Source organism: Cupressus sempervirens, chromosome 4 (assembly GCF_028749045.1).
Source record: "Cupressus sempervirens isolate cs-2001-9-10 chromosome 4, ASM2874904v1, whole genome shotgun sequence".
NCBI lineage: Eukaryota > Viridiplantae > Streptophyta > Pinopsida > Cupressales > Cupressaceae > Cupressus > Cupressus sempervirens.
Window position 1 is genome coordinate 669730043 of NC_143121.1, and position 23080 is coordinate 669753122.

Here is a 23080-nt window from a genome sequence, read left to right on the forward strand (position 1 = left end):
TCATTGGAAAATAGAAAAATCCTTGTCTTATAAGGCTTCTTCATAAAATTTCTTAATCTTTTAGGGAACTTAGAAGAATAATGACCATATTCATCACATGTCCAAAATTTAAAATGTTTCATAGCTTTAGATTCTCTCTTGATAGACAACACAATTTCTTCCTCCATTTTCTTATATTCTTCTATTTTTCCTCGGCTACTACTAGCATAATCTCCACTTGTACTTTCACTTCATGTCTATGTAGGTCAAACACTTAATGCACTAACAATAGTCTCAATTCTAGGTAATTCTCCATTTTGTCTCATCCATTACCCAGTTGATTCCAATCTCCCAAGAAGAGTCTCTCTTGTAAAATTAGGTGTGCAAGGAATAATGTGTTCAATCATTTGTGATGTCTGTTTGTATGCAGGTGTTAAAGTTTATAACATTTTTTCCATATAACTTCATCTTCATCTTTTTCTCCATATGTTTGTTTGTATACAAGTTATCCTAAGGCTTAGTTCACACCTATATTCATACATACATATATAATATGTATGTATTTATATATACATACATATATACATACATACATGCATTTATACATATATACATACATATTATTATTTTGTTTTTTGTTTTTCTTAATTTAGATCATGTCAAGTAATTTCTATTGGAAACTAAGATGCCAACTTTCTAATAAATAATTAAAAAATGACTAAATCGAACTAGTTGAAAAAATAAGATAAATGAATAATCTCAAGAAAATATTTTAATATATGTTCTAAATTTTGATTATTTTTTATTTTTGGTCTATTTAATGTATTATAATTAATGACTTGACAACTTCATCTCTCATAAAATAATATATAATGAATAATTATTGTTTGAAATGTTCTTGATTATGTCAATACTTTTTTATAAAATGTTAGACCTTAAAAGTTGACAAATTAGTAAAAAAAATTAGTTTCTTAATCTAATTATTAAGATAATCATTTATTTGTTTTATAAGCTTTCACAACACAATAATGAGACTAGTCATCCTACCTTGAATTATTATCATTTAAAAATGAACGTTTGCTTGCTCATAAAGAAAAAATCTAGGCCTATGTTATACAGATGATGGTGGAATACAGTGGATTCCAGATGACGCCTACATCGATTCCGGACAGAAATTGAAGCTTTGAAATGCCCCTCTTGGAGGAGAAATATCAAGGCAAATGAGCACCCTTCGAAGATTTCCCGAGTTAAGGAAAAGCTGTTACCAGTCACCAGTGGGGATTGGGAAAAAGTATCTTCTTCGTGGAACATTTATTTACAGGAACTATGACAATCTCAACTTGCCTCCCCAGTTTATTCTCCTTTTGGACGCTGACATTTGGGATAGTTTGTAATTTTCCACTCCAACCACATTTGTTGTTAAAAAGGAAATCATTTTCATGGCAAAGTTCGATCCCACTAATGTTTGCCTCGCTCGAATGAATGCAAGTCTTGGAATTCCTATTATTTCTTCTTTGGAGCTGCGGCTTCTCAATCAAAGTATGTATTGGCCTGTAAACCAGGATTACTCGCTTTTGAGGCTGGAGAACAGCAATTTAGGAGCTCCAATTACGGATAATGACGTCAGGTGAGCTTTCCATAGTAATTGACCTTCTGGTTCAGTTTTTTCATCTTCTTTTAAGAGAACAAACCCCCAATGGTGGATTTGAAAGAGTAAAATTCAAGCGAATGCAACAAAAAGAAGGTAAAGAATTCGCAAGCACTGAAGAATCTACTTAATATTTTAGTAGTTAGTGCATACTTAAGTTGTTTTTCAAACAGGGTGGGGGCCCTAGCTCGGTTGGCTAAATCTTTTCTGTTGCAGGGGGTTGGTCACAGGTTCTAGTCTCCTCCGTCCCTGTGGTACTGGTGGGCGTGTTGCACCAGCACTACCGGTCATGTTAAAAAGTTTACCTGGTGCACTGCAGTTTATAGGGGGGCCCATGCTACACCTGATTCCTATAGTCTAATATAAACAGGTTTCTCAAACTAAGTACATGGGAACAACAGCAAAGCAAAACCAAACAACTCTTATCATAATAAACATAGTATCTAAAACTAGCATAGAAGAAAAATAAACCTTTTAGATGTTATTCGGGTCATTAACCTTTTAGATGACATCTTTAGGGCTCTGATCTTCATAATGCTTGTCATCTACAATCTGACCAGCCTTCTTAAATTTTCTCCTTTCAGCAATTCCAAGCTCAATACCAGTAATGGCCTCCACAAACTTTTTGTTGAGGATATGAACTTTATCATTGAGGTCCTTAATCTGGTTCAAGAAATTCCTCTCTATACAATCCATCATGCTCTACACTTTGATGCAGTCCAAACCCTTCAAATAATAACTCAAAATTACAAACATAGAAGTTTTGTCAGATTTACACTACTTATTACAATTTCAAAAAATACCATATTTCACAAATTTTTGGAAAAATAGAATTACACTACTTATTACAATTTCAAAAAAAACCATATTTGACAGATTTTGAAATTTTATTTTTTTTGATTTTGAGTAACTTTCAAAAGCCATCTTACGATATCTAAGTTTTCGCAACAAAAGCCCCCAACTACCAACTAGGGCAAAATGAATTGCCAAGTAATCTATGAAATCAAGAATATGATTTCAGATTTATTATAAAAGCAACTTTCTAAAAAAACTAGAGAAAAATACAAAACCCCAATTTAGGAGGCCAAGATGATATTTTGGGATCTCCAAAAAATGTCAAAATAGGCAGCAATCCAAATAATTCTTCACACCTGTAAAATTTCAACCAAAACCCACATCCGAGTCAAATGTTATGACCCTCAGAAGTAAATCTCAACTAAAACCCACATAAAACCCACATCTAAATCAACTAAGTCAATAGCTTTGATCCTCATATGCTCCTATATCAATTAATTTTAGTCAAAGAATCCTCCAATGTTTTGTTTTTTATCATTATTCATCGTAGGTCAACTTCAATTTGAACTTCTAGAGTGTCGTGCTCCTCTTTTTCATCTCATCCACTTCTTCAGTTTCATAATCTTCATCTTCTACAGTACTTTCCCCACCTTTTGAGAGGTTTCCTCAACTTTAGTTTAGTTTCACAACCTGCTTCCTCGTTATGAGTTTCTTGGGTATCATCTCTACTCTCTTCTTATGCTACCCATTCTTAAATTTGTTTGAGATTTGTATTTGTCTGGGCTATTCTAATACCTTTTTCATGTCTAATTTTTAGTCTAGTGATTCTTAAGTACACTATCATTACGTTGCATAAACTTTTGGATAAATAGAAAAGTGTGCCAACTATTAAACAATTTATATTTCCTTTTAATATCTTCATTTTTCTTGAGTTAATGACTAGTTTATGATAAATAGGTATCCAGATGATCCATTTGATAGACTTTGGTCTACATATCAAGAAGACTTTCCCAATTATTAGAACAAGGAGGACATTATCTATTGGAGTGGGATATCACCAACCTCCATCTCGTATAATGCAAATAGCAAAAACAAGCTCTCGCAACTCCCCCTCGGTGATGGATTTGCCCCTCTGAATCTGCAAGCAATATGGGAACCTTTACATTTCTATGTATTTTGCTGAGCTCAAATCTAATCTAAACAGGACAAGTATTCAGGGTTTCAACTTGCTCGTAGATGGTAAAAAGCTTAATAAAGATCCCATTCAAACCAATTATCTACAATAATCGATTGTATCTGTCCTTGCACCTTATAGCATTAGTAATACTATTGCATTTTGGTTGCAAACAACAAATCCTTCCACTTTTCCACCAATAGAAAATGCTCTCGAAATATATCGACAAAGTTCACATCAACCAGGAACGTTCAGTAAAGATGGTATGTATAAAATATTCAGATAACGCATGACTGATAAGAATTATGATATTTTAGCATTTAAGTGATCCAAACTCCACTTTGATAGATTTTCTAATTTAAAATTTTTATAAAAATTTTAATTTGCAATAGAAACTATAAATGTCATTTAGCAACAAATAAACTACACTTATGTTGGCGATGTAAAAAAATAAATCACAACATTACAAATTTTCTCGGCACTAACAATTGCTGAGTGCCAATTTTGCTCGACACATGAAGGTGCCAAGTGGCAATGTGCTTGGCATGTGAAAGTGCCGAGTGATAGTTTTCTCAGCACAAACTATTGCCGAGTGATAGGCAGTAGGTGCTGAGTTAGCTCGGCACATGAAGAAGCTCAGTAAGCTTGGCACACAAGGGGCAATGCTCGACAACAATGGATGCTGAGTGAACTCGGCTCAAACTGAAAAAATTATAACTTGGAGAAATTTCAATGTGAATGTTTCCACCATTAAAACCAGAGAGCCAAAGCTTTAAGCTTCTAAACAAACTTCTCAAATGCAATGAATAGAAGAAGAACAATGGATTCAATTATGCCTTCTTGCTTTCTATTCAACTTTGATTAAAAAAATTACAAAATCTAAGAGCATTCAGCTTCAACCAGAAAACCCTAAAATAATCTTAAACTGGTAAAACTTCAAGCTTCAATGAACTTTAAACTTGTAGCTCTAATGGCTGCATACAATGGTGCTTGGAGCAATCACTGCTTCAACAGGACAAATCCAACAATAAGGAACTTACAGAATGAATAGAGGAAACACGTGTAATTGAAAACACGATACAAACTTCCTTTTATCTCTGCAATGACTGATCTGCTGATCAACTTCTTTCTTCCTTCATTGCTCTGCAACTATTTGCTAAACTTCTGATCTGTTGAATCACTTGAATGAATCTAAAACATTCCTTTTGTCATGTTTTTCCCCCTCTTTCTTGATTTCAAAAAACTCACCTGCTGCAGTTATTGTTTTTATTTGTTCTGGAGTCTGTTAGGTGGTAGGTGGGCGTTTGGCTCTAGGGACAAACAACCATTGCATTTAATATTCCAACATTCCCCCTTTATCCTAAGCAAAACAAACAAGGATCAATTCTAATCCAAATCAACTACATCAAGACTCTCTCTTAGGTGTACAAAATTTTCAATGACTAATGGCTTTGTGAAAATATCTGCTAGTTGCTACTCAGACTTACAAAATTCCATTTTGATATCTCCATTCTCCACCAACTCTCCAATGAAGTGATATATGATCTCTATGTGTTTGCTTCTCCCATGGAAGATTGGATTCTTGGATAATATAATTGATGAAATGTCGTCACAATAAATTGTGGTTTCATTCTCTTGCCTTTCATTCAAATCTGTCAAGATCCTCCTTAGCCAAATTACTTGACATGCTACTACATTTGTTGCAATGTATTCATCCTTTTCTGTAGATTGAGAAACAATAGGTTGCTTCTTGGATGCCCATGAAATTGCACATGATCCCATATGAAATATGTATCCGAAAGTGCTCTTCCTATCATCTATACTTCCAGCCCAATCACTATCAATGTAACCAACCAACTTCAATTCATTTGATGCAGTATAGAAAATTCTAAATCCCTTGGTACCTTTCACATATCTTAGGATCCTCTTTCCCACTTGCCAATGGGAATCCTTTGGTGTTTCCATAAATCTGAAAATTAAACTTACTGCATGCATTAGGTATGGCCGAGTTGCAGTCAAATACATTAAACTTCCAACCATACTCTTGTATAGTGTCCGATCCACTCTCTTGCTAGAGTCTTCCTTGCTCAACTTCAGACTTACTGTAGTTGGTGTGGGGGTTGCCTTACTATTCTACATTTTGAATATCTCCAAGATCTGTCCTCCTTATTTTTCTTGAGAGATGAAGATGCCATCATGCATTTGTTTTACTTCTATACCTAGAAATTATTTCAAGAGACCTAGGTCTGTCATTTCAAACTCATTTTTCATGACCTCTTTGAACTCACCAATTAGAGCCTTATCATTACCAGCAAAAAATCAAATCATCTACATACAAGACAAAAATCAACACATTTCCATTTTCTACTTTAATGTAGAGAGTAGGCTCACCATTACTTTTTCTAAAGCCATTGCTCATCAGATATGAGTCAATCCTACTATACCATGCCTGTGGAGCTTGCTTGAGCCCATAAAGAGCTCCCTTCAATCTATATACTTTGTTCTCTTCACCTGCTACTTCATAACAAGGTGGCTGCTCGACATATACTTCTTCCTTCAATACACCATTTAAGAAGGCAAACTTCACAATTTCCATTCTTGCAATTGGGGCATATGTCTGATCATAATCTATGCCATACTAGTGTTTGTACCCCTTGATTACTAGCCTTGTCTTATGCCTATCAATCTTGCCTTCAACATTGCATTTGGTCTTGTAGGCCCATTTCACTCCAATCACTTGCTTCTTGGGAGGCAATTCAGTTAGCTCCCATGTCTCATTCTTTTCTATAGCATCTATCTCCTCATCCATGGCCTTACACCATTTCTTCTTCTTAATAGCTTCTTCAAAACATATTGGATCACTATGATAAAATAAAGCAAAATTAACACTCTCATCATAATCTTCATACCTTTCATCTTGGTATATCTCCCTAAAACTCTTGGTCTTTATTGGTAACAAAGAGGAGAGTGTGGGATCAGAATCTTCACTACTGCTACCTTGCTGACCAGCTCGATCTACACTGTTACTCGACATTGGCACTCGATCATGCCTAGAGGAGCTCAGCAATGACTGAGGCTGCTTGCCTTTTTTTCTATCTGCTCCTTTTTCTTGTTGTTCATTAGCATCCTCTTCATTCATAATTGGTAGTTTACTTGAGGTGTTGGGTGACTCATCAGTTTGTCCATACCAAGACTAATTTTCAAGAAATTCTACATCTCTTGAGAGAATCATCTTGTTGTTCAATGGGTCATACAATTTATATGCCTTTGATTCTGAGTTGTACCCTATGAAGATGCACTTCAAACCTTTGTCATCCAATTTCTACCTTTTCTCTTTAGGAACATGTGCATATGCAACACATCCAAACACCTTTAGGTGTACAACTATCCATCTTCCTCATGACCATGGTTCCATTGGAATTCTATCACGGACTGCCTTTGTAGGACACCTATTAATTAGGTAAATTGTTGTTGTCATAGCCTCTCCCCAAAATTTAGTTGGTAGACCTTTCTCTTTCATCATGCTCTTTGCCATTTCAACAATAGTCCTGTTCTTTCTTTCAGCCACTCCATTATACTGTGGTGTATAGCTGGCTGTGAGCTCTTTCTTTATACCATGTTTCCTTAAAAAATTTACAAAAGAATTGGAGGTATACTGCCCTCCTCTATCTGATCTTAAGACCTTGATATAGTGTCCACATTCTTTTTCAACTTGGGCTTTGACCTCAAGAATCTTATCAAATGCTTTAGATTTAGATTTCAAAAAATAAACTCATATCCTATGACTGAAATCATCAATAAATGTTATAAAATAAGTACTCCCCCCAATGGAAGTAACTTGCATGGACCGACTAGGTCAATATGCACTAACTCTAATGGATATCTAACCATCTTAGAATTTTCAGAATTAAAGGGAAGCCTATGTTGCTTACCCAAAATACAAGCCTCACACTTGTCACATGAATTTTTTATTCATGGCAAATCTTCTACCGTTCTTTTATTTGAAAAAAAATTTAAACCAGCATAGCCTAGCTGACCATACCTAAGGTGCCATAACCGTGAGGGGTCTTCAATCACACTCCTTAGAACTGATTGTGTGGGAGATGCAGCACCAACTTGAGATGAGAAACGTGTCTCTATCCTCAAGGGAAACATTCTATTCTTTGTCATTTGAACTGCTGTAAGTAAGTTCTTGCTCCCATCCTTTTCATGAATGACACACATTTCATTCTCCATCAGCACTTTGTATCTATTTTGAATGAGCTAACCAATGCTCATCAAATTGTGCTTCATACTAGGAGAAAAATACACATTTTGTATTTCTTTCTTCTCACCTTGCTTGGTGTAGACTATAATAGATCCTATGCCCACTACTGGTAGGGTTCCATTGTTACGCATTTTAATCTTATATTTGAAACTCTTGTCAATGAATAAAAACAAGGTTTCATTACCACTCATGTGATTGCTACATCCACTTTTGAGGTCACAAACCTCAAGGCTTCCTTCTTCACCAACATTACACATGACGAAGGCAGTGGCATTGTTTCCAGTTCCCATGTTCAGATCAACCACATTTACTTGTCCTGACTGATCATTTTGCTTCTTCCAGCATTCACCTGCATAATGCTCATATTTATGATAGTAGTATTATTCTACATTACTCTTATTTGAGTTGTAGTTTTTCTTACCTCCTCTTCAAATATTTAGTGAGCTATTTTCTCCTTCTGCTCTTCTTGAGCTTTCTACTGCAACATTTCTTTGTCCTCCATTACCTCGGCCTCTGCCTCAAGAGTTTCTGCCTAAGACATTTCTTCCTCTCCCCCTTCCTCTTGGATTTGATTGAGCCTTGAATACTTTCTCTTGGAAAGAAGAGATGCAGATCTATTGATCTGATGTTCATGGGTTTGAAGAGTATCCATCAACTCATCCATTGTAAAAATAGTGAAGTCTTTTGCCTCTTCTATGGTCATGACCAAATTGTCATATTTATGAGGTAAACTTCTTAATATCTTTTCCACTATCCTCTACTCTTGATAGTCTTCTCCATTTGACTTCAGTTGGTTAATCACATTGGAGGTCCTTGAATTGAAATCTGCAACTGATTCATTTTCCTTCATCTGAAGGTTCTCAAACTCCCTCCTTATATTCTGTAGCTTTATTGTACGGACTTTATCAGTCCCCTTGAAGTTCGTCTCAAGGATATCCCATGCTTCCTTTGCATAGTTTGCTACTACAATCTTGGGGAATACTGTCTCTATCATTGCTACTTCAATGAGACTTAATGCCTTAGCATCCTTCCTCCTTGACTCTTTTAGCTGAGTCTTCTGTGCATTTGTGAGAGTAGCATACTGAGTTGGGTCTGTCACATCATTGAACCCATTAACTAAAAACTCCCACAAATCATTTGCAACCATTATGATTTTCACCTTCTTTTCCTATGTATCATAGTTTTGTCCATTGAATGGTGGTGGCTACTGCCATATCTTTCCTACATCTCCTGCTATGTCAAAAATTCTAGAAAAAAAATTTCCCTAACTGATTGTGGATGTGGAGCCTCAAAGCTCTAATACCATGTGAAAAAATAAATCACAACATTAAAAAATTTCTCAGCACTAACAATTGCCAAGTGCCAATTTTTTTCGGCACATGAAGGTGCCGAGTGGCAATGTGCTCGATATGTGAAGGTGCCGAGTGACAATTTTCTTGGCACAAACTATTGCCGAGTGACAAGCAGTAGGTCTTGAGTTAGCTCGGCACAAGAAGAAGTTGAGTAAGCTTGGCACACGAAGAAGACGAGTAAGCTTGGCACACAAAGGGCAATGCTCGGAAATAATGGATGCCAAGTGAGCTTGGCTCAAATTGGAAAAATTATAACTTTGAGAAATTTCAACGTGAATGTTTCCACCATTAAAACTAGAGAGCCAAAGCTTGAAACTTCTAAACAAACTTCTCAAATGCAATGAATAGAAGAAGAACAATGGATTCAAGTATGCCTGTTTGCTTTCTATTCAACTTTGATTAAAAATATTACAAAATCTAGGAGCATTCAACTTTAACTAGAAAACCCTAAAATAACCCTAAATTGGTAAAACTTCAAACTTCAATGAACTTTAAACTTACAGCTCTAATGGCTACATACAATGGTGCTTGGAGAAATCCCTATTTCAACAGGAAAAATCCAACAATAATGAACTTATAGAATGAATAGAGGAAACATGTGCAACTAGAAACACAATAGAAACTTCCTTCTATATCTGTAATGACTGATTTGTTGATCAACTTCTTTCTTCTTTCTCTACTTTGCAACTCTGCTAAACTTCTGATTTGCTGAATCACTTGAATGAATCTAAAACATTCCTTTTGCCATATTTTTCCCCCTCTTTCCTGATTTCAAAAAACTCACCGACCGTAGTTATTGTTTCTATTTGTTCTGGAGTCCGTCAGGTGGTAGGTAGGCATTTTTCTCTAGGGACAAATGGCTATTGCGTTTAATATTCCAACAGGCGATCCATGTTTTCCTATAAGATATTCATGGGATTGGTTAATTTGCAATGATGATTCATCACCTAGAAATGTGAACTTGTAAGTAAAGATTTGAGCTTCCATTTACTTCTTTTACTTTCAAGTTGTTAGCTTATTTGACATTTACATATCTTCCATGTTCAGGATTCTATCGAACAAAGGATTAACTTGTAATATTCCTACAAGTATTACCAACCTCACAACCCTTGAGATTGTGTATGTATTTTTTAATAAATTAGAAAGATAAATAAAAATTGACATTTTGTTTTAATGAATTGCATTCTTTATTATGACTTGTTGTCATATTAGACAACATTTTTTTCCATTTATTACAGATAGAAAACAACTCTTAAAATTGCTTTCGTGAAGTTACACTATGCAAGTGATTCTCATAGTAAGCTCCTATTATAGGAAAAGAAAGGATGAAAGTCCTATTATAGAATTTTTTTGAAAAATAGACAATAACTTGGAACTATGATATTCTTTTGTAGTTATCCTTGATTTCCAAAAGTACCATCCACTACAAATCTGGTGCTTCTTTTCTTATTCTCTAGTATTTTTTTACCTTTTTAATAAAATTTGTTTTTAATGTCCATCATGACCTATCGAAATCTTGCTTTTGTTTACCATTGAAATTCTATTATGTAGAACAAACATACGTCAGAGAGGCATCCGTTGCAACACAATAATTGACATACCTAAATCTGCCTTTTGTTTTCCATAGAAATTCTATTATATAGAACAAACATATGTCCATGAGGCATCCCCTACAACACAATATGCAATATGTAGATCATCTTATAACTACTTCTTTATTTTATATATAATAATGATTCTAAGAGTTCCATTTTCTTCTCCTTTATCTAATAGAATACTGAACTTTGATATTGAACCTAATTTTACTTTGAAATTTTCTTATAAAGTTCATCACCATATATCCACTTGTAGGAATAATTATTCTAACCTTACTTTGGAAGACTATTTTTAGTTTGTGCCATTAATTATATTTCAAAAGTATTATTTCTTTCTTCAATTGTGTTATTAAAAGACTAGCATCCGTAATCAATTAGTATGAGAATTATTTGTGTAAAAGGATTAAGAAATTAACAATTTAATGCTTCACCATTCTTAAGTAACCACACACAAATCAACTATTTACCTAATATTTATATCTTTTCACAATAATCTTCTAATACATTTTGATCCATAAGTATACTTTCCTTCTCATCATGAACAATTAGTTCTGTTATCTTAGACATATTAGTATACTTCCCTTTTCATCATGAACAATGCATCAAACTCAAAATACTCATAAATTACATATTTCAGTTCAATTAATATTCATCTATCATATATTAACCATTGATCATTTAAATTAAGAATGAAATTTAAACAAACAGCCTTCAAATTGAAAAACCTAGTTGTATATATCTACCCAATATATAATCTAATTAACCAGAGAACGACTCTTAATATTATATTTAAAAAAAAGAAAAAAACAGTTACTCTTTTCTTGTTGGTTAGTTTTTATGGTTCTAGAAAATAATTTATAAACTTTAATATTCCATTTCATAGATTAGAACGACATTTACAAGCACACAGAAGGGAGAGGTCCCAAAATGGAACCAAATGACCAAAATTGTAATGCGAAGTTAAAAATATTCTGTTGTTTATCAGATGTTTGTTTAATCTCTAGATAATAAAACTTGTTCCCAAATTGTCTGAATTTGCAGTGACCTTTCTGATAATAATTTAAATGGACAAATACGCCAATCACTGGCTAGTTTGAAAAACTTGAAAAAACTGTGGGTTTATTTACCATGTTTAAATTTTGCTGACCACTATATCACATTGGTTGCTTTGATGTACTACCATTTTTCTACTAGTTATAGAATCAGGTAGAAGTTAATGTTTTTGAACATTACTTTTATTTTGTTACTTTCTTTCAGGAATTTAGATAACAACAATCTCACTAGATCAGTACTCACGGGTTTGTTGAACAAGAACATAAATATCAAGTGATAGTCTTTGAATCCATTACAAAGGACCTTGAATTTTGTAAGACATATACTGATTTGGAATTTTATAGCAAGGACCTTGAATTTTGATGCATTAATACACATTTGTTTTTGTAGCATTTCTAGAAATGTGCATCTTTGTCAAAGGGGTGAAAATGGATGTAGTGGAACACCTACAAACAAAGGTTTGATTATTGGTTTGTCAGACGGTGCTGGCATAACTTTAGTCATCCTCTTTTTTTTTTCTGTACTAATTACACGAAGATTTAAAAAAACAAACCAAGCTATAGGTTAGTGTGTACTTTTAATTTTTAGTCTTTTATTGCAAACCAATCAAGTCATTTAAGGGATTTTAAGAAGAAAAGTATGCTGATAAGATGGAAAAAAAATGTTTTTTAGACCTAATAGCACCAAGTTTAAAAAGATATAGCTACAAAGAGGTCAAGGAAATGACTCGTGAATTTAGCAAGTAGATTGGGCGAGGAGGATATGGACTTGTTTTCTATGGCTGCTTAAAGAATGCACGAGAAGTGGCTATCAAATTATGTTCCACAACATCTAAACAAGGATCGAGGGAATTCACAATAGAGGTTGGTTTGACTCTCAGTAGTTCGGTATTTAACCTTATCCATAAAATGGCTCAATAGTTTGTTATTGAATTACTTGTTGTTAAAAGATAGTTTGTAACTTGCAGGTTGCATTGCTTTCAAGAATTCATCATAAAAATTTAGTGAGTTTATTGGGCTATTGTTTTGAAGACGAATACCAAATATTAATCTATGAGTTTATGTCAAGGGGAGATCTGCGTCAACTTCTCTGTGGTAATTGTATTTTCCATTTTATTGTTTTGAGTGTGATAAGAATTATTTAAATCAACTACATCCTTAAGATCATTTTTAGTATGCAGAGTTAAGTTCTTAATTTCAAGTCCTGCTTATGTAAAGGGAATTGTTTAACATTTGTTTAAGTACACAAATTTCTTACAAAGAAAATGCAAGCTGGTAGTTTTAGTGCACTATTAACAGATTATATTGAATTTGTAAAATTTAAATTTAATATCTATTTGTAGGATCATAAGTCTATACTATTATTTACTTAATTGAGAGGTATCTATTTTATCAAAATTTCTTTAGATAATATAAACCTCTTTTTAAAACTTCGAATTTCAGTAAATGATTTATATGCAATTAATGAATACATCATATCACAATCTACACAATATATAATCAATTAGTTCAAGTATTAATCTTAATTTATTTTTATTTGAAAAAAGAATTAAACATTAATAGCTATGCATACAAATTGACTCCCTCATATTTAAGAACTATAACTTATTTGATACAAAGATGAAGAAGTCATCTTCCCATAGACTTATAATATTACTAATGTTATCAAATGTTAGACACATTGTTTGTTGATATTTTAATTAATTGATCAACATTAAAAGAAATATAAAAATAAAGAAAAAATTGATTCTTCTAATTTAAAAAAAGAAGTTTATAATAGTATTTTTACTGTTTCATAAAAAATTAAATACAATTCTCACATTATATTATCAATTTTTTTTTTTTAATGAATAGTGTCCTTTTCTATTAATAAAATATACTTAGATTACAATTCACAATAAAAGGGCTACCAAAACTATTCATCAAAAAAAACCATAGAAGGTAACCTGAGGCTACCAAAGTAGAGCCAACCAAGGGTGGTTGATCATCTTTGCCTTGAAAACCCCAATTGTCTTTAGGATTGGGGGGTGGGTTGGGAATAGTTCAGCCATCATCAACAACAGTAGTAATAGTGGTAGCCTCTGCATCTTTAACCTCTAGCCACGAAGGAGAGATCACCAGGTTCAAGCGAGGCCACTTCCTAGAATGTGCACGATGAGAACCAGGATGAGGAGCCGAGGACCAACTAGAACCACCATGGGGTGGGGAAGTTGAGCGGTGCCTCCATCTGCCATCACCACCACTAAGAGAGTGATGGCGGGAAGCCTAGAAGCATGGGGTGTGCGAGTGGCAACCGAAGGAGTGGCGCCAAGGATGATGACCACGGGGCGTCGAGGTCTCCACTAAGGCATCAAGAGGAAATCTGGCAATAGTGCAAGGAGCATTGCCCAAATGATTCAGTAGCTCCTGTAGGTGAGCTACCTTGAGTGCAACTTTGTTAGCTTGCACTTGAATCTGCATAATTACATTATTACAAATGCATGCCTTAGTGTACATAGCAATATTGACATCCAAAAATTGTGTGTGAAAAGAACAACATTCCTATCTTTCCACAGAGAAAATAGAATCTCCAACCTGAAGGTATTTCAAATCTGGGCGAACATCTAAGGAAATCTGGGAAAATCACCCAGTAAAATCATGTGCCAAGAAAAAGACTCAAGTCTGAATTGCTTAAAAAAATTATGAATCCAGTACCAATAATTCTAAGCACACTTACAAAACTAGAAAATATGCATGAAAGACTTTGGTATTCCATAGAAGGGGCATCTAGGATTATGAACCCGAATGTGTTTGTGCCATAGGCCCCAAGGGAAGGCCTTGGAAGGCTAGGTACCAAGCAAAATGTGCAATCTTTTGTTCAGTTATAGCATTCCATATGGTATGAAAGCATTTTCTCCATTGAGAGAGAGAAGATTGCAAATGCCATCTATGGTTTAGCATATCCACCATTGAAAGATGAGGTGAAATTCATCTGTAGCCCAAACTTGGCTTATAATTAGAAAAATGAGTGGCAGGATGCCACTTCCAATCAAGCTACCAAGGGTGAACAGACTGAATCCCCACTTTTTGAATTAAGTGAATAGGGATGGAAGAAAGAAAAATTTCAAAAGTCTATCGTTATGAACAGATAAGGTGGTACTATACATACATATCTTCCAAGGTCCTAAAACTCATGGTGACCCTTGAAAAGAGGTCCTTAGGAGTTTTGATGCCATCTTTAAAAAAATGTCGAGCATTGGCCTGTTGAGTCTTGGCAAGGGGAGTACCTTGAATGGCAAATAGGGGAGACCACCAAATATTCTATTGATTCAAGGAGAGGCCATTACAAAATTTATCTCCAGCCCATTGAAGCTAGGGCTTAATAGCCTCACAGGCTTTCTAGATGCTCTTGATGACAAATCAGCCCTGAATGACCACAAACTCACACATGATGAGAAACCAATCCTCTTCCAAGCAGGCCTATTGACAGGAAAGCTTGAAGAAATGCAGTCCCAAACTAGAATCTTCCAAGCTTCATCTCCTGAAATAGCCCTAATAATCCATTTTGCACAAATAACAAGGCCTTCTTTCTGAGTGGAAAGTAGGTGAAGACCATCAGACTCTTTTGGGAGACAACAAAAATCCCAAGCCATGGTGATTAGAACCAGAGGCCTAAAGAAAATCCCTAAACAATCTTTCTAGCTTCATGTAAGAAGCTTTGAATGGAGCCTAGCAAGAGGAGCAATACACATGAGTGGCTGCCAGAATCTTTGAGCAAATCTGGAATTTCCCAGCGATGGAGAGTGACTTTGTGATCTAGTAGTCGACCTTTTTACTAATCTTGGCCAACACAACATTCCAAAGTTTCACAAGCAACGCCTGGAATGCAAAAGGAATGCCAAGAAAGTGAAAGATTTCCTCGTGAGAAACCCATTTTCACTAAAACTAGCTAATCCAAGGTAGAGCTAGCAAAAGGACTTGCAGAAGTAGAGCATTTTATGCCATTAAATGGAAAAACCAGAGGCTTAACAAAAGGTGTCCAGGCAACTTAAAGCATTATTGATGTTTTATTCATCCTCTAAAAGAGTAAGAAAAGAATCATCAGCAAAGTGTCCATTAACTAATTGGGAGGATGATTCCAGAAAAGAAATGCCTCAAACCAGTCCCGAGGACACAGAATGTGCAAGTAAATAGCCAAAACCTTCTACAGCAAGAACATAAAGTATAGAAGCTAGTGGAAAACCTTTCCTAATGGAACAAAAAAGTCCAAAAGCCTCAAATTGTGAATTTTTGATGGTAATGCAAGCATTAGCATCTCTAAAGAACATCTCCATGGACTGGAGGAAATTGTGGCCAAAACCCAGAACCTGGAGCATATCTAAGATAAAGGGCCATTCAATGTGATCATAGGCTTGAGCAAAATCTAACTTTAAAAAATAGCCTTCTGATTGGACTTGCAAGCCCATTCCATTCCCTCCTAGATAGAAATCATGTTGTCAAGAATATATCTGGACTTGATGAATCTAGTTTTCTCTGGCCGCACAATTATGGGTAACATGTGCTTGATTTTGAGAGAGAGTGCCTTGGGAATAATCTTATAAGACACATTCATAAGGGTAATGGGTCTCCAATTGCATATGTCCTCTAGATCACTAGATTTAGATATGAATTTGATATTTATTTTGTTTATAATAGCTCCTAAGCTTTTAGAATGATAGGCTTTAAGATAAACTTTGTGCAAATCAGGACCTATATGCTTCCAGAGGTGCTTCTAGAATTCATAAGGAAACCCATCACACCTAGGAGACTTGTTATCCTCCATGGAGTAGACCACCTCTTTAAGGTCTTGAAGGGAAAGAAGTTGCTCATAGAAAGCATTTTTCTCAATTGCTAGGTGGTTTGGAGTAACAAAAATATACTTTCTAAGAGCTTCCTCCTGAGCAACTAAATTTCCCTATGAAGACAACACATTCTCATAGTGATAAAAAGATTCTTGCAGGATGGTAGGGAGACTAGATAGAACAACATTTTCTTGTTTGATCTTTTTAATCCAAACATTGGTATGATAGACATGAAGAGCCTGAAAAAAATCCTTTGAGGCTTTGTCGCCAACCTCCAACTAGTAGAGACGTTCTTTGATTTGGGCTCCCCGAGCAACATATCAGCAATTTATTAGTCATGGTGAAGCTTGGCAAGATGGATTTGTAAGTCCACATCAAAGGGATTGAGGGTGAGGGCCTCTAAGTCTTTTTTGAGGGCAAGCATGTTGGCTTCATATGATTATTTTTGGAACATAGCCAATTGTCACCCATAAATGGATAGGAAATGAGCCATTCTAGTGATAGCATCATTCCACCATTGAATCCATCCCCTTTGAGAATGTGGATATGGTTCCAGGTTCCAAACATGTAGGATGTGTGAAATGGTGGAAGCATGCATCAACACAAATGTGTTGAGGAAGAACTGAGACTTGCCCACCTTTGGGACAGTTGTTTGCCAAGAAATGACAAAATAAATGGGATACTAGTCATATAAAATCACATTTGGCAAGGGAACAACAGGTAGATCTTGATCCTTAGAAAAAGAAAAAAAACATTGTATACTGATCATAGCACAATCAAGGCATTTTAATATGTGGTTAGAGCCAGCTTGAAAGTTGGACCAAGTGTGCAAAAACCCACTATCTTGGCGGCAGTTGGTATTGGGATAAAAAATACCCAATTTATTGTGCATGTAATACCAGGATTGTCTTTCCCCAGCTGTCTAGCAAAAAGGTAGAATGTCATCTTTGTCAAAGGCCACTTCAACCATATTAAAGTCCCCACACATGACCCAAGTAGCTGGAGGCAAGTTGTCAGCCAGCCAGGTCCACATCTAGGATCTTTCCATAGCATCATTGGAAGCATAAACATTAATAACACCAAAAGAATAATTGTTAATGGAAAGAAAAATCAAATAATTCTCTGTGTGGGGTCAAAATCATGTGAAATAATAGCAAAATGAAGGTGAGGTTATAGGAGAGTAACAACACCACCTTGGCCAACTTCGTGCTGGGAAGACAAAATCACATTATCCTACCAAATTATGTGCCATGCCGAAGAAAGCATGAAACTAGAAATTTTAACTTCTTGTAGACTAAGAAAATTTAAATTACCAAGTCTATGATGGACATCCCAAACATAGTACTTTCTGGGGAGGTCTATGAGACCTCGAACATTCCATGATAGGAAGTTCATGAGAACTCTTTCATATCATCTTCATCCTCAAGAGAGGAGTAGCTATTCTGCAAGAAGGTAGAAACATGGTTGAAGTCGGACAGAAAACTGTCTAGACCTACAACCTGACATTTCACCTCTAGTATCTCCGCATATCCAAGAGGACTGCGAGAATGCCACATCACTGGTGGTGCTATGGAAGAAGTAGCAAGAGGAGTAGATACCCTAGCCAAGGCAAAAGCCCTAGTGGCTATCTTTATCCCCTATGAGCCAGCAGGGTTTGAAACTGGTGAAACTCTGAGAGTAGTTCCTTTGTCTGCTACTTGCATTCCTACGCTAGCTAGAATTGACTCTCCTATGGGGATAGAAGGAACCATACCAACTGCTACATAGGACTTTTTGGGGGGCAAGGGACTCAAGGGAGCCTTGCCCTTACACCCAACAATAACCCATTCTTCTTTTTTCCCTTCATACTATTTGACAGGCGCTTCTTTAGGCATGAGCTTGACCTTAGGTGTAGCCAAAGGGCAGTCCTTGATCTTGTGCTCTGTGAACTAGGACCTATAATAGGTGTTGGGAAGATTCACGTAAAGAACCTTATGAGAGAAGGTTTGAAACCTAATCTGAATTTCCATAGAATTCTTAAGATCCTTGGAAAGATCCACCTCGATGCAAATGTGTTGTTGCGAGCGAGCATTAAAAAGTTCTTAATTTCAAGTCCTCTTTATGTAAAGGGAATTGTTTAACATTTGTGTAAGTACTCCGATCTCTTACTAAGAAATTGTAAACGAGTAGTTTTAGTGCACTGTTAGTAGATTATATTGGATGTGGGGATTTTAAATAATTTATAAAATTTAAATATAATATCTATTTGTAGGATCATAAGTCTATATTATTACTTACTTAATTAGAGGTATCTATTTTATCAAAATTTCTATAAATAATATAGATCTCTTTTTAAAACTTCAAATTTTAGTAGATGATTTATATGCAATCAATGAATACATCATATCACAATCTATGCAATATATAATCAATTAGTTAAAGTATTAATTTTAATTTATTTTTATTTGACAAAATAATTAAATGTTAATAGCTATGCATACAAATCCACTCCCTAATATTTAAGAACTATAACTTATTTGATACAAAGATGAAGTCATCTTCCCATAGACTTATAATAGTATTAATGTTATCAAATGTCAGACACATTGTTTGTTGATATTTTAATTTATTGATCAACATTAAAAGAAATATAAAATTAAAGAAAAAATAGATTCTTCTAATTTTTAAAAAGTTTATAATAGTATTTTTACTGTTTCATGAGAAATTAAATACAATTCTCACATTATATTATTAAAACTTAGATTCATCAGCCTTCTAGGAATTTGTATTCCAAAAGTCAAATTATTAATATTAAAGAAAAAATACCTTAAACTCTGCCTTCCATTTTTAGTTTCCTAGATTACGCATTGCGTGCTTGCATGTAAAGCGGTCATAAGACAAGATTGATATGTTCTTTCACTCATTTTTGATATTCTGATATATGGTTTTGTTGTTGGAGAATCCTCTTCAGTGAAACAGTGCCTCAATTGGAAAACCAGGCTTGACATCGCCTTAAATGCAGCTCAAGGTATATAACCTTCTTAATATTAAAAAAATTATTTATTTTTTATGTTCATAAAACTAATTTATGGTATGATAATCAGGATTGGAGTACTTGCATTCTGGTTGCAAACCGCAAATAATGCACAGAGATATCAAATCGTCCAATATATTATTAAGTGAAAAATTGGAAGCGAAAGTAGCCGATTTCGGGCTGTCAAAAGAAGGGCCATCTACTGAAGCAACTCATGTTTCAACGAATGTGAAGGGCACATTCGGCTACATTGATCCTCAGTCAATTATTTCTAAATTTTTTTCATACCCATTCATGTAGTGTCGATTAAATTAGGGTAGAAATAATTATGCTATTTCCTTCTTGCACAGATATAATTTAACAGAGAAAAGCGATGTGTATAGCTTCAGCGTTGTAATTTTAGAGATTATCTCTGGAAGAGCTCCTATTTATAAAAATGTTTTAGGGGAACAGAGTCACATCGTATCCTGGGTAAGCGCAAGATCGAAACTTTTTTTAAGACTTTGTTAATTATATAATAAAAAGTAAATAGATACTTTTATTCATCTCAGTGAAATTTATTTATATTGCTGTAGTCAAGGTCGCTGATTTCTCAAGGCCGCATTGAGAGCTTAGTAGACGCAGAGGGAGGGAAAAACTTTGAGTTGGGTGTAATGTGGAAGGTTACAGAGTTAGCATTGTTGTGTACAGAAATTGTGACAGATCTGACAGAGGCTGTTGGACTGCTTCATACAACAGATTTTTCAGATTTTGGCTTGTTGAACTGTTGACCATGATGCCCTTTTTCAAAATATGGCTAAATGCATGATTAAAAGGTGGCAAATATAAAGGCAATTGTCATTGGCATATACATTGCATTTTGTGTAAATGTCACATATTAAAAAAGGCAGTTTTTAAATAGCAATGTTTTCGGCAGCACTATCGTAACATGGCAGAAAAGATGGTAACGTGGCTCTTGCACAATTAACACTGTAACTGGCAGTACATTGTCATTTAAAGAAGGACTGCATGGTTTAAGAGGTTTTGCCAAATGTCTATATTGTGTGGCGGATTTCAAACTGAATTTTAAAACACTTAAGGTTGTGGGTTGTGTTCTTAAACAATAAGAACTTTGTTTTCATTCCTTTGCAAGTTCGATGATAATTTATCCTGATCATTTTATGTGTATGGAAATCTGTTTGAAGAGGCATAATCTATTCTGATCATTTGGTGTATATGGAAATCTGTTAGAGGAGGCAATATTTTTTACCGACTATGTGAAAAGGTTCGCAAAAAATCTGCTTGTGTTTGAATATGCAAAAACAAGTCTTCATGTTTGATATTTACATACTCATTTGTCTTCTTTCCTGTGCATGTTCGAGAGATGAACAATGGGTTCATTTGAAAAGAAGAAACAGGTATCTTCAAGCAAGAAATTTTTTGAAATGATGAAGGTAATAAATCAAGCATCTTCAGGTATTTTAAAGTATACTCATTTCTTAAAAGGGATACAAAGGTAGATATCTCTAATTCATTTATTTTTGTCTTTGAGAAAGTTTTGAGAAATTAAATCATAGTCGGTCTCAAGTCATTTCAGAGATTTTCAACAAATTTTTGAAAATGGGATTGGGTCATAAAGGAATTTGTTCAGTCCTAAAAGATGGCAAAATCGTCACTGTCAAGCATTTTTTTTAAAAAGTAAGGGTTTCAAAATAAGGAAAGTCTCATTTTATTCTTTGTGAAAAAGAAATTCTTGAAGCAGACAGATTGTTGAATCAAAATGAAGCTATGATATTTTATTACCGTTTTCTGGTTCAGCTATGATATTTTCTTACTGCTGTTTGGTTCGGCTATGATTCAAATGGCAATAATGTTAGGGCATTTTTTTCTTTAAATTTTTTAAGGACTTCTTCAAAATTGTTTTTGGAAGTGAAGAATTATTAAGTCAAATTGCTCTAATATTCCAGAATAGGATTTGAAAGTTATCGAGAGTACTCTTGAAGGCTACATTTTTTACCAAATCCAGAATTCTATATGTATAGTTTTAGATAAAAAAGGGAAGACATGACTGACAATTTTATAAAGGGAAGAAAAATTCGAGTTGTAACTAATTATAGGTTGGTTTTTCAAACAACTTTTAAGAGGGTTTCTCAACAACCCTAACTAGTTCAGTTGATTCCATGTAATTGAACAATTTCAAAATTCTTCTCTATAAATATAGAGATCGTTTGTAAATTAATTGGTTAGTTGAAAAAGAAAAGAAGAAATATATTTCAAAATAGGTTGTAAGGAATGAAAGTCTTATTATAAACTTGTATGCATGTGTAAATTTCATACATACACATTTATATGTCTGTATAAGGTTGTAATTACAGCACTGATAAAAGGGTTAAAATACCCTAAGTAGTAGAAGCTCCTGATTGTAAAAGAGTTGGAATTCAATAAAGAATACAGGTTTATGGAGTAGTTTTTCTCCCTATGACCAAACTGTGAGGATTTTCGAGGGTTTTCCACTCAGCACAAAATTGGTGTCTCTTCTTTCAGTGAGTTGATATTATTTTGTATGTTTACATTTTAGTACAGTTTGATTTCTCCACTACTGTAAATTGTGAATTAAAGTTATTGAAATTAGATTGTGAGATAATTTAATTGTGTTCTTATTCACCCCCCCCTCCCTGCCTCTCAGAACCTTGATACTTCCAACATGAACAACGCTTCATTCACTCTGCACTTCTTATCATCAATTGATGACAACTCACTTCCCTCTCCCAGATAAAACATGTTATGTGAGGAATTTTTTTTTAAGGTCTTCCATTACTCTTACTAAAATTTGTGTCTATGTCACAATGAAGAGTGATTCAGAGGGATTGCTATGTAAAAATATTTAAAATATTTTATCTAGTGGAAAATACTTGTAGTAATTGTTTTATTATAAAAATACAAGTGGAATTGTATTTGAAAAAATATATAATCAGCTAAATTGCAGTTTATCATACAATTTTTTATAAAGAAAAATAGATGAATTATGTCGGTATTAATCACCAACAACCACCATAATTCTTCTATGTGTATTTCATCTATCTCTTGCTCTCATGTGTCATGAACATCATTTTCAACAATGATGCTTTTAATATGTAGATTCTTAAAATTTTGAATTTTTTGTTTGGATGCACCAAATTGAAATTTGAATAGGAATAAAGTAGGAATACGTATTCTAATTTTAGCTAAAAAATTAACATTTGCAATCCACCTAAATAGGTAGAATTGGAATACGTATTCTTATTCCAATTTTATTTATATTGGAAAACATAAATTTTAGAGTCTATGAATTCCTCATCAAATTCTTGGTGAACCAAACAAAAATAAGAATATGTACGCCTATTTTCTATTTAAAAATAAATATTCC

At 34.3% G+C, this 23080-nt stretch overlaps 1 protein-coding gene across 1 annotated transcript; it reads left to right on the forward strand.

Annotated features, from left to right (window-relative positions):
- Nucleotides 1-1199: 1199 nt before the first annotated feature.
- On the forward strand, nt 1200-20465 carry LOC149563035 (putative leucine-rich repeat receptor-like serine/threonine-protein kinase At2g19230). Its single transcript, XM_089828056.1, has 14 exons — nt 1200-1369; nt 1469-1606; nt 1844-1913; nt 3568-3661; nt 4886-4892; nt 11852-11923; nt 12068-12108; nt 12254-12321; nt 12610-12726; nt 12831-12963; nt 19633-19689; nt 19766-19955; nt 20046-20166; nt 20271-20465. The coding sequence occupies exons 1-14, from the start codon at nt 1200-1202 to the stop codon at nt 20463-20465; spliced, it is 1473 nt and encodes a 490-aa protein (XP_089684182.1).
- The last annotated feature ends 2615 nt before the right edge of the window (nt 20466-23080 follow it).